General features: G+C 43.2%; 2 protein-coding genes and 1 long non-coding RNA gene across 3 annotated transcripts; 1 reads left to right on the top strand and 2 right to left on the bottom strand.

Moving 5' to 3' along the window:
* Positions 1–2,564: 2,564 nt before the first annotated feature.
* LOC134436801 (uncharacterized) lies at positions 2,565–4,374 on the bottom strand. The gene is made up of 5 exons (XM_063186150.1): positions 4,335–4,374; positions 3,686–3,779; positions 3,215–3,302; positions 2,954–3,112; positions 2,565–2,857 (listed from the first exon to the last, which is right to left on the bottom strand). The coding sequence occupies exons 1-5, from the start codon at positions 4,357–4,359 to the stop codon at positions 2,612–2,614; spliced, it is 612 nt and encodes a 203-aa protein (XP_063042220.1). The 5' UTR covers positions 4,360–4,374; the 3' UTR covers positions 2,565–2,611.
* A 2,643-nt stretch (positions 4,375–7,017) lies between these two features.
* Positions 7,018–8,045, top strand: LOC134436275 (THAP domain-containing protein 1 B-like). Its single transcript, XM_063185414.1, has 3 exons — positions 7,018–7,237; positions 7,619–7,773; positions 7,873–8,045. The coding sequence occupies exons 1-3, from the start codon at positions 7,088–7,090 to the stop codon at positions 7,931–7,933; spliced, it is 366 nt and encodes a 121-aa protein (XP_063041484.1). The 5' UTR covers positions 7,018–7,087; the 3' UTR covers positions 7,934–8,045.
* A 2,903-nt stretch (positions 8,046–10,948) lies between these two features.
* LOC134435722 (uncharacterized) lies at positions 10,949–12,149 on the bottom strand. Its single transcript, XR_010032069.1, has 3 exons — positions 11,975–12,149; positions 11,734–11,816; positions 10,949–11,356 (listed from the first exon to the last, which is right to left on the bottom strand). It is a non-coding gene; the product is annotated as an uncharacterized LOC134435722 (long non-coding RNA).
* Positions 12,150–12,622: the final 473 nt, after the last annotated feature.

Below are 12,622 nucleotides of genomic sequence, written 5' to 3'. Positions count from 1 at the left end.
ATTAATTGAGATAACACTCTGTCTTGACGTCGACATACCCAGAATGCTGTGCGCCCGATCGCCCGCAATCTGTAAACAAACATGGCGGCCACCGGATCCAATAAGTTGTCTTGTCTAGTAGTTTGGCACTGTATGGCTTTTAAAATAAAATCGAAGAGAGAAATCGATATTGTAGTGCCTAAATATGATGTCGCGCAAACTATCTATAGCCTATTTTACGTTTTGATTGTCTGTCGGACAATCTAGCTGACGTAAGCTACTAGAACTATAGCAACAGGCAAGGTGTTGCGATAGCAACAACGCATAGACAACAAAAATGGCACCCCCACAGGTAGCTTTCTGTATGCTACTGCTACAAATTATTTCTTGATGGATCGAAGACAACCAACAACAAGAGACAAGGACACAAAGGGAGAGACGGAGAAGAACCCTCCGGAGATATCGCCTTTCCCGATATCTAGTTCATTTACAAGCGGTAGGTATCCTTGAATAGTGCCAACAAAATCAACAAACACATTAGCAACATTACCTTAGTAATCAGCTGATGGTGTTGTGGGGGTGTGTCCTCCCTGTCAATATTAATCAGCTGATCATAAAACATGTCACACATCAACACCAAGTGACTCTAGGAGGACGGAATTGTACAGTAGAAACACGACAGATAAAGAACCTGAAACTTTTATAGATATTACATATTTTGCATTCATGTAGACCTACACACTTCATATTTTGGTGACATTGAGTTTGCTTTGTAGTTGTCACTCGAGTCAAGTGGTGATGCACTGGTCACGATATTCGTTTTATTTCTGTTACAGGCAGATCGTCCACCTATGTATTGTGTGCTGGACCCAAATGTGCCGGTACTACGGCTGTGGTTTGATGGAGAGACAGACACAAGGACCGACTTCTGACTCACACGGGACGCTATGTGCAGCTTGCAAAGGCTGCTTCGTAGACAGCAAAACCACGGCTGGGGGAGCGAACTTGAGGTTCTTGAACTTGAGGTTCTTGTATATACATACTGGTTGGCACATGGCCTCTCCTACCGGGTGGTGTCAAGGGTGTTAAATGTTCCCAAGCCAACTATTTTCCGGATAGTACACAGGGGTGGCAGATGGCATATTTAACAACTTAAAGAAAGCCATCTCACTTCCAGAGAACCTAGCTGCTGTCGGGCAGAAATTTGTGGCTTTGTCTGGGACCCCTGCATTTCATAATGTAGTCGGGGCCATAGATGGCTGCCATATCAGAGTGAAACCACCGGCACAACACCGCCTGGATTACCTAAACTACAAAGGGTTTTACTCGATTAACATGCAGGCCATATGCGATGCAGAGGGAAGATTTCTGGACATTTTTGTCGGCTATCCCGGGTCAGTTCATGACACCCGGGTCATGAAGAATAGCCCTTTTTATTTGACAGCAAGATACCCCCCACCTGGATTTTTTATTTTTGGTGATGGTGGGTACACCTGCCTTGAGACACCTATTCCCCTATTGACACCATATAAAGAGCCAGTGCGGGGACCAATTCAGCAGTGCTTTAATTACCGGCATGCCAAGGCACGCACTGTAATTGAACGGGCGTTTGGGATCATGAAGACCAGATGGAGGTCAACACTTTTCCGGGTACTGGAGGTGGCCCCGGCCTTTGCCACAAAAGTACTTGTGCATTCCTCCACAATGTCTGCCTTGACAATGGGGACACATTAGAACCTGATGAGGACATGCTGGATGACAATGTTGACCCCGAGCCCCCCCCACGATCCTGAGCCCGAAGCCTCAGGAAATGCCCTCAGGGACGCACTGGCTGTCAGGGTGTATGGGGCTGTTGTTTGATTCATTACTTTCTTTTTCTTCTTGTTGTTAAATAAATATTGAGACATTGCACATGTGAACCCCTCAAATTGTTGTTCTTTCATAACATATTGTTAACTTAAGTACAGCATTAGGTACTTCTGAAAAGGTTAATGAACTGTGAAATGTAGTACAGAGGTGTATTCACAGTTAAGCTGGACAAAGGGACCAAATGCAGTCCAATTTTTTTTTAATGCCTGTAAACCATAGCTGTTTATCCCCATAATGTGTATCATATGTTATTACACAGTAATGGTCATTTAACACAGTGTTTCTCAACCTTTTTTTAGGCGAGGCACCCTTTCAATTCATGAAAAATTTCAAGGCACCCCAGTTCAACAAGCCGCATCGCATCCGATACCACAAAAGCTTAGAAAAGTAACACATTTGGAGACATCACACAACCTACATTCAAAGTTGCAGCTGACTGGGGCGACCTATATTTACTTAATTGTGCGTAAATGGCAGATGAAAGCTTCCACTGACTAGCATTAACTTATCAATTTAGACAAATATGTATCATATTACATAATTTATTTATCAGCCACTTTTCCGTGGCACCCCTGAGGGGGGCCCGCGGCACACCAGGCTGCCCTGGCACCCCTGTTGAGAAACACTGATTTAACACACTTCTCTGTCCTCTAGGAAATACCATAAATTATAATAGAAAGCAGCCACACAAAAAGTGTTAAAGTTTGTAACAAGTGTTAATTTATTTTATATTAAAAAAGAGGCAGTGTAAAGTCAGGGAACACTACATTTTATCTACCATTTCCCTGCAGATGGCCAGCATCTGCCTCATCAGGGCTGCATTCTCCTCATGACGCTCCGCTATTTTGGCCTCCTGGAGCTCAAACCTCTTCTTCTCCTCACGCACCTCCTCTTGTAGGAACTCTAATGCCGTATCTGCCTTCCTCTTCTTCTTTGTGGTGCTGGGTGTAGGTGACTCATGTCCTGACTCTGTGTTGACAGATGAGTCCAGGGAGGGCTCTTCAGTATCCTGAGGGCCCAGAAAATCATTTGCAGGACAGTTGTAAGTGAATTGTAAGTTTGCAGGTTTCACCAGTGAACTTCATGTAAGTCTTGAATGCCTCACCTTGCGGGTATCGTCTTGTGCCCTCAAGGGCAGGGATGCCCCCAGCAGAGGGGGCTCGATTAAATGTTTAGCAGCCATGACGGCATGCATGTCCTCATAGTATTGCCACTGGTACTCCCCATTTTCGTTTCCTGACCCTGTCTTGGGTGTTCTCACCTCCTGCAATACACAAACACATACACTAGCACACATTAAATATTGCACATAGCATATTTAATTGTTAATTGTTTAACAAACCATATATAATAGTCATATGCCTACCTTGTATTTTTGCTTGAGGTTTTCCCACTTCTTTGAAGCCTGCACCCCGGTGACCTTTCCCTCTAGGCCTGCGTTCTTCACAAAAACCCTGTTTCACAAACAACACACACACACACACACACACACACACACACACACACACACACACACACACACACACGCACGTGTCAGGGGTTCATCTGACTGGAAGTCAATCTTGTGCTCCGGTCTGACTTGGTTATTTCAGAGTCCTCTGCACATACACAGTATCGGCTACCCTAATGATGGCACTGATGACCAGACCAGAACTCAGTGAATAAATCAGGAGCACACATGGGGTACACAGATGCACAGCATGTCTTTCATATTACCTAATCCTTTTTTCACATCATAGCACACAAACACACACACACACACAGGTTCAATGCAAATATGCTCCTGCTGTTTATAGACATGGACAATTAATACATTAATTATTGACTAGTTACTCACTGCCACTGCATCTTGGCTGCCATCTTTGATTTAGTGAACAACTTCTCATTCTCACTCCTGTACTTGATAAGAAGGCGAGTCTGCTCTCCTGTCCCTGGGGGAAAGGGGAAAAAAGTTGACGTGATTAGTAATTATACACGAATGATAAGACAGTGCCAGTTCGTCCCAGTCCACAACGCCGTTAAACAACACTGCTTACGCCTTAATAAGGAACACATTTATTTTGTTTAGCTTGACAAATAAAGGTTTGTTGAAATTGAAATGTTTCGCCAAGTTAGCGAGATTGGTAGCTAACTAACTAGAGTAGGCTACCTGATATTCACAACAGAATTATTTCATACCAACATTACATCACGGTTGCGCTATCACAGATAAATGTAAACCTATGGTAGCATTTTTATTTTGAGTTATGCTCTATTCGTTATAAGCTGTGTTCGTGTACGGCTTGGTTTGACAGCTAGCTAAGAAACCATTTGGCTACAAACCAATGGCAACACCGGTATGTGAGCTAGAACTAACCTTTAAATACACAACCTCGATTGCCCACTGAAAACGATAATAGGCGAATTTGTCATGTCAAACTATGACAGCTACACGTAGGCTACTGTACCTACTCCGTAGAAGGCGATATAATGACAAACATACTTACATTTATGTGAGACGCGGTCGGTCATTTTCGCCAGCTTTTGTGTCCGGACAATAATAACAGTTTATGACCCAGCATGCGCTGATGATGATGGAATGTCATGACCGTTGGCCGAAACCCTTGGTCGGCTAGGGAGGTCCCTCACCTTACTTGATGGCAAGGGGTACGGGGACGCGCATTCTAGACCTTCGTCTTCGTCACTTTGACAATTGAGACGCCACTTGGTCTCACATGAACGCGCACATCAAGACACAAGGGCTAGAACAAGGGGCAAGACAAAGTATTGAGATTCACCCTTAAGCACAGCTGTGATTAGCTGCCTGGGTAACAGGTTGAGGCTCTGATCAATCAGAAGTGGGGCTTTAATCAATTGTCCCCAATGATGAGTTGATTAGAGGGCGAGAGCCTGCCATCTCCGACCGGCCACTAATGCAATTTGAAAGCAATGCCGTTAGTGATTGTTGTGACATGTCCTTGACGTCTCCTTATGTGCAGTGACATTGCGTTAGGTACACACAGCTGGAACAACGACACAAGGATGCTATGCTCTTACTACTACTACTACTACTACTACTACTACTACTACTACTACTACTACTACGCCTACTTCTACTACTATTACCACTACTACTATTACTATTGCTATTACTAGCACTACTACTAGTACTACTGCTACTACCACAAGGCCTACGGTACTACTACTACTAGGCCTACTTCTATTACTACTACTATTGCTATTAGAGTCAAGACTACATACTAGCCTACTACTACTACTACTACTACAACTACTACTACTACTACTACTACTACTACTACTACTACTACTACTATTACTACTACTACTACTACTACTACTACTAATAATAATAATAATAATAGGCCTAATAATAATAATAATAATAATAATGAAAATGATGATAGTGGGTGACTATTACATTGTCACTGTCAACATGTCACTGTCACCATCTTCATAACTTTAAAGTGTGTTACACATTTCAAATACAGTATACAGTATGGTGCAGTTCAAAGTGCTATGCACCCAGAGTTTAGGAAAGGATCTGGAGACAGAAATAGCCATGACTTTCAAGTGTTTGAAAGCTCTGCTGTTAAGAGCTCCACTTAATTGTGCAACCCCCTACGAGCAAGCAACCATGGAGACAGAAGTGCATAAAAAAACCTGTGAAACTTGTGATAGGCCTAAGTCCACCGCTATGATTCACAGTCATCCTCAGTGGAATTGTAACAGGATGTGCACACACTTAAAAATGCCCTTCATCTTGATTGGCTAGAATCTGTCGTCTTCATTGTGGGCTTTGTGACATCATGTACACACACACACACTCACTCACACACACTCACACACGCGCACGCACGCACGCACGCACGCACACACACACACACACACACACACACACACACACACATACACACACACACATGCATCCATATGTCTGATTGGAATGTGTGAGGCTTCTAACATGACATGTAAACTAACGCATGCACGAGCCCGGACACACGTACACACACACACACACACACACACACACACACACACACACACACACACACACACACACACGTGCACATACACACACACACACACACACACACACACACACACACACACACACACACACACACACACACACACACACACACACACACACACAAATCTGTCAGAGACAGACGTTTCACAATTTATTTAAGGTTTCAGGGGGGAAATGGAGTGTGTGCGTGCGTGTGTGTGTGTGTGTGTGTGTGTGTGTGTGTGTGTGTGTGTGTGTGTGTGTGTGTGTGTGTGTGTGCTCCAATGGCTTGGAAGAGCCTCACAAAGGCACCAGGGTTTCCTGGAGTCCTGGAGAGCATGCACACTCCCACAGCAGGCGAGTAGAGAATCAAAGCAGGTGGGAACCAGGACAGTACAGGCAGGGGCAAAGCAGGAATCACAGGTGAGTTGGCAAAAAGGCAGGTCGGGTTTACTGGGGCTGGAGAGCAGAGAGAGTCAGAGAGAGTCAGACGGGTCCAGGTTAGTCATGGGAAATCAAACAGAGCAGGTCCGGGACCGGCATCGGTATCGGATTCAGGTCCAGACTGGGATACATGGTTCACAGTCTGCCTGAATGCGCGGGAGAGAGAGAGACAGACAGACAGACAGGGACAGAGACAGCGAGAGACAGACTAACAGAGAGACAGAGAGAACCAGACAGGCAGAGAGAGACAGAGAACCAGAGAGAGAGAGAGAGAGAGAGAGAATAAAGGGTAAGAGCTCATTCACAGATGCTGAACATTGAACTCATGACAACTGGTTTCTTGACTGTGTGTCTAGAGAGCTTAAAAGTGGAAGCTCATTTTGTGATGTTGTGATGTGATGTGTGTTTCCATTTAAAAAGAATGTGATGATGGCCTTCCTTTTTGTTTGGGTCACCAAGAGTGTTTTGTAGCTGCTAAAAATAATTTGATGACCGTCCATGAAACTTCTCTCTTTCTCATAACTTTAACAGAGGTCATAACCATCATTTAAAATATCAGCCTGAGAATAGGCAGAGAAGAGAGCGTTATATAGCCAATGAAAAGTGGTTTGAAGAGTGTCATAGTAGGAGGACTTTGGAATTGGCTATTCACTGTTGAAAGGACTGTTAATGGCCTATTCGCCTTTTTCACCTGAGCGCCATCTTGCGTTCTAAACGGTGCTTGGGTGGGTAACGGCAACGTTCTATCAATGTCTCTGGGTTCAACATACTGTAGTAGCCGCTTACATGTCGTCCTACTGCTGTGTACCTGGCTGCAAATCTTACAAAAAGAACGAAACGGGGAGAAATAAAAGTTTCCACCGATTCCCCGTATCTCATCACACCCGTCGGGCATGGATAGCCAAAATCAAAAGAGACATTGGACCTCATTTCCAGGTAAGTTGTTCACGTTAATGTCAACGGCTACTTAGTTGCTAGCTACATCCCAGTTGTCAAACTAGCAAGTTGTTGCAACAGTGTAACTTGCCTGCCCGCTGTCAAAGTTGTAACAAAATATCCACACGAAATGGTGGGTTTTACTTAGGGGGGGCGCATGGATGTCCCAAACCTACCAGAAATTCAGATTGATTATTATATAGTATGACAGCACGCTGATTGTGATTTGTTAAGTCTTGTTATACTATGTAAATAAACGGCTTCTGGATGCTAGTTAGCATGTATGGGTGGTGGGTTAGTTAACCTCTTAAAACATGAGCATTAACGCTTCCGGTTGTAAAGATAATAATGATGTCGTATAAATGTCAAACGTCCTTTCAGATCACAGAAAACACACGCGTATGCGGGGATCATTTCACCGAGGACTGTTTCATTAAAACTGGAACTGGGAAAATGAAGCTGCAGGCAGGGACTGTGCCAACCGTATTTGCCTGGTCTTCCACCAACACTGGCCGGAGAACATCGAACAGATCACGGTACATTTCATACAACAAACAAAACGTTCATTTTGAGTAGGCCTATTTATTGCCCATGAGTTTATTCTCATTTCTTTTCTCTGTGGTTATGTTATGCAGTCTGTGCGAGGCTGTTGAAGTGGGTACGCCTCAAGATGCTGATGCCTCAACGTCCAGGTAATAAATCCTTATTTATCAGCAGGGTGGCTGATGTAGGCTAAAGTGATGCATTCAGTTGAGTGCAGTAGCCCATGTCAAAATACAGTATGTACATTTAGACATAAATCATTTTTGTTTGCTCTTGCACCCTCTGGTTTTGCTGAAAGAACATAGCACTTTCTTACATATGTCAACATTGCTTCAAAGCCACTGTCAAGCACTCATAAGTTAAAGTTAGCATCACTTTTTGTCATTAGATGTCTGTATGGAAATGCTATCAGTAGGCTTACTGGTGACAACAATCAAGTTGGCGTTTTGGGATAATGTGTGTGTGTGAGAGAGAGAGAGAGAGAGAGAGAGAGAGAGAGAGAGAGAGAGAGAGAATTTCCAAAAAAGAACGTGAAAAGGGTCTTGGTAGATTTTCAGATAATCAATTCATATTTAACAAGTGACCTTTACAATGTTGTGTAGTCTCAACACAGATACTGATACCCCTGAAGAGGAAACACCTCAAGATGCCTCTGCCTCATCATTCAGGTATTTGTGTATTATGTTGCTTATGTTTAGAGGTGGTGATTCATTGATTCTATCTGTACATACCAGGGCTTTTTCTGAACAGGGAAATAGGGGCGCTCCACCCTCATACCTCCTCCTCATACCAACCTGCCATGATGCTCCCTCATGCCAAAAAATCCTAGAAAAAGCCCTGCATACCCTAACATCAAAACTGACTGTCACTTACTGTTTTTGTTTGTTTTTGTGTTTTTTGTGTGCATTTTCAGCATTGTTGCCACCAGTCCCCCATACCCGGACCACGATTACACAGCGAGGCCACTGTCATTGGAGGAGCGATATGAAGAGGCCTGTAAATTCATTGCCCTGCAAGAAGAGGAGATCCGGAAATTGAGAAATGAACGATTCTTCTTACAGCGCTTTCAATGCGATGATGGCCAAATTAGGTACTACACTGGATTTAAAGACTATCAGACATTGATGGACGTTTTTAAGGCTTTACAGCCTACTGCTGAGACCATGGTAGGCTGGAGCCAAGCACAGAGGTTAAAACAAATGGGCAAAGACATCATTAGGCAGGGATGTAGAGAGCAGAGCCTACCCCTGTCAGATCAGTTTTTCCTCTTTCTCTGCCGTTTGAGGCAAGGCTATTCAGTGGCGGACCTTGCTTCTCTCTTCAGTGTTTCCCTGGCTACTGTGAGTAGAATTTGTATCACTTGGACCAACTTTGTGTACCACATGTTAGGATCCCTAGAAATTTGGCCTTCACGACAAACAGTAGATGAATTAATGCCCCAGTCTTTTAAAAACAGTTTCCCAAAAACTCGAGTGGTCATAGACTGCACAGAATTGCCCCTACAAAAGCCTAGTTCAAAAGTGCTTAGCTCTGAAGCTTTCTCCTTTTACAAGGGGGTAACCACACTGAAGTCCCTAATAACCCCGTCTGGCACACTGTCCTTTGTTAGTGATTTGTACACAGGATCAATATCAGACAAAGAAATCACAAACTTGTGTGGGATTCTGAATTTGTTGGAGAAAGGTGATGAGGTGATGGCAGATAAGGGATTTCCTATTAGTGACCTGTTATCTCCTCTAGGTGTCACACTAGCTATTCCACCGTTTATCAGCAATGATAGACAGCTTACTCAGGAGGAGTTAGCTAAGACAGAAAAAATTGGTGCCTTACGCATTCATGTTGAGAGGGAAATTCGGAGGATCAAAGAATACCACATATTTGACCCGCCGCTAGCCATCACCACTTTGGGGTCCATAAACCAAATCTGGAAAGTATGTGCATTACTTACTATGTTACAGGATCCACTTTTCTAATCATCATATCATTTTAAAACTGATTCATTGTGTAAATATTAAATAACATGATATATGTACCAATGTATTGTCTATGATTTTTTTTTTCATAAATGAGAATTATCCATGCATTTGTTTAAACTGCAAAGAAAAAAACAATAAACTTGTTTTTTTGTATGTATAGTTTTGTTTACTTATACACTTGTTTACACAACTGAACAGATAAATATATATAGTACAATATGTAATCAATGTGGGAAAACAGTGTTTCATTAATATGACATTTAAAAGTAAATATACACATACAAAATAACATACCAACCGCCCCCCACCCCCTTTACTTTACAAAGTTTATGTACATGCACAGTATGATTTTGTATGTTCATTTGGGATTGATAACACATGGCAAGAAGTGTTCGAAGTAAAATTTGTCTAGTTTCTGCTTCATGTCCACCCACATGTCAGGATCAAAATACAGCCGCTGTAGATGGCAGTCATGGTGAGACATCACAAAAAAATCACACCACTTGGCACCGGTAAGGCCCATCTGTCCAAACATTTGGTACTGGTACTCATGACCTGATTTTAATGACAACCCCCCTTCTTTGTCTTGTGTGAGATAGGGACAGTCTGCACACATCTCTTTGTCGGGGCATTTAATCTCAAGGAGGCCATAAGGACATGCTTCAGAATGGTCAATAACTTTCCTGTCTGGTGTGGCGCCTAAGTGTGGAGCAGAGGGGTTGATTACAAATCCACATGGCAGAATGCTGTTGCCTGTAATTAATTGATACTTATCTGCAGCCACTGGTTCCATGTAGACACCCCTTCGCATCGCCTGCGTTTGCACTGTTTTCTTACAACTTGTCAAGTTTGATGCAAGAGTATCTAAGTCGGCTTTCCGACAGCATACTCTTTTAAACATTGTAGCTGTAATTCGCTGGGAACGTACTGAATGCCACAGTTTGGTGTTGGCTTGGCTTCGAGTGTCATACTCTATGCCTTGTGCATCAGGCAAAGTAATTGACATGCCATTATAGTAATCATGTTCATCCTGTCTAAGAACAGTGACATAAGTTGGTGGTTGTGGAGGCAAATCAAAGGGAGGGTAGGCATCATCATCAGCTGATTGTACTGCTGGTAAGGCGTGATGGTTTAAAACGCAACCTTTGGGGATTTCACCGTAAGGCGATGGGACATATGTTGGCCTATATGATGCTGTCGTCATTAATGTGGCTAGCTGGCATGTACTGCCTGACATTTGTAAGTTTTCTTTTAACCTATTAGCAAATTGTTTACTTGGAAGGGGGAGTGGGACTGGGCAATAAAAATTTGTGGCTATTCCTTGAACCTTTGAGGTGGTGGCAGGGTCATTTTGGTGTGGCTTAATTTTGTTGACTGTGACCAAATTTATGGGTTTGGGAGTCAACCCCAAAGACCGCTGTGGGATGTGCCACGTTTGTGGCAGAGAGGTTTTGCTTCGGATTGGTGGGACTGATTTAAGGCCTAATTTTTGGAAGTGGGCTAAGGTGTACAGGAGTCCAATAACATGTGCGCATCGCCCAAGACCAGCCTTGCAGCTGCAGATGACATCTTTCAATTGACTTCCAGTAGTAAGGTCAACCTACAAGAAGAGAAATACAGTAGCATTAACAAATGAACACAGCTGTTCAGACAGTTTGTGTGTGTGTGTGTGTGTGTGTGTGTGTGTGTGTGTGTGTGTGTGTGTGTGTGTGTGTGTGTGTGTGTGTGTGTGTGTGTGTGTCATGCAGAATATGGACAACTTGAATTAGGCTTCTGTATTTTATGATCATTCATTTCATACTGTTATAAATTAAACTCATAGGCCTATTCCTCTATTTTGCATTCAAGTTAAATCATAATTGGAAAACACTTGCTGCTCATCAGGTGTTTCTAACTGATGGTGTTTACTCTACTAGTAATAGCTACGTAGAGGTATAAATATTATGAGCAATGCTATGCTTTAGCCAGCTGGGCTACCTGGACTGCGTATGGTGACTTGTTCTTTCGCATTGATGGGAATGCCCTAGCCTTCACGGTACAGCCGTCCTCTCTCCTCCTGACTTTACAGCAGTTGTGACAAAAAACAACACATTAGCGATTCTGACAATGACTTATAATAATATAAAATCTAACTGCCTTTGCTTTTAGGTAGCACCATACTACAATGGTGATGCTGCGCGCTAGCAGGCTAGCAAACGAAATGGATAGTCCTCCTTACCTTTGATTTCGTGGATATACCCCTCGATAAAATTGCTGTAACCCCTCTTCTGAACTTTTTGAGGGATGGAGTTGCCTTCACTCGCCCAACACTCAACAAAACCCGCTGTTATAGGGGGGAGGAGACGGAGATTTTCCGTCCATGCCATTTCTCGTTCATAAATGCAATCAGCTGACAGTTGTTTACGGTTGCCATAGAACGTTGGTTACCCACCCAAGCACCGTTTAGAACGCAAGATGGCGCTCAGGTGAAAAAGGCGAATATTTCACAGGCTGTGTGACACGAATGTTATCCACCTTATTGCCATGCATACAAACCACGGCCATTTTCAAAGTGTTCTGGTTCCATAGTTGCCTGGTTACCACCAGACCTAATCACAAGTGAGATTCTTTCAGATCGGAACGATTGTGTCAGAACCAAGGCAGTATGGGAGCTCCCAGGCTACTTCCACAGGGTATCCGGACTGGGAATGATAACAATTTCAAAGGAATATGGCAGCCGCATGAGACAAAAAGAGTGAGCGTTTTCACAAGATTTAAAGACCCCAGATTTAATTGTTGCAATTTTGTTGAGTCTTTGTACGTCTTTTTATATGTTTCATAATTTTTTGTAATGCCTTGGAATTTGTTTTTATTTTATACATGCATG

Source organism: Engraulis encrasicolus, chromosome 20 (assembly GCF_034702125.1).
Source record: "Engraulis encrasicolus isolate BLACKSEA-1 chromosome 20, IST_EnEncr_1.0, whole genome shotgun sequence".
NCBI classification, from domain to species: Eukaryota; Metazoa; Chordata; class Actinopteri; order Clupeiformes; family Engraulidae; genus Engraulis; species Engraulis encrasicolus.
The sequence above is the reverse complement of the archived record's forward strand: the minus strand, read 5'-3'. Positions and strand labels throughout refer to the sequence as shown.

Coding starts and splice junctions, on each gene's coding strand:
- LOC134436801 (XM_063186150.1), bottom strand. CDS start 4,359: ATGACCGACCGCGTCTCACATAAAT. Junction 3,303..3,685: donor GCAGCCAAGATGCAGTGGCA/GTGAGTAACTAG, acceptor TTTGTGAAACAG/GGTTTTTGTGAAGAACGCAG. Junction 2,858..2,953: donor CACAAGACGATACCCGCAAG/GTGAGGCATTCA, acceptor CTGGGCCCTCAG/GATACTGAAGAGCCCTCCCT.
- LOC134436275 (XM_063185414.1), top strand. CDS start 7,088: ATGTCGTCCTACTGCTGTGTACCTGGCTGCAAATCTTACAAAAAGAAC. Junction 7,238..7,618: donor ACATTGGACCTCATTTCCAG/GTAAGTTGTTCA, acceptor ACGTCCTTTCAG/ATCACAGAAAACACACGCGT. Junction 7,774..7,872: donor AGAACATCGAACAGATCACG/GTACATTTCATA, acceptor TATGTTATGCAG/TCTGTGCGAGGCTGTTGAAG.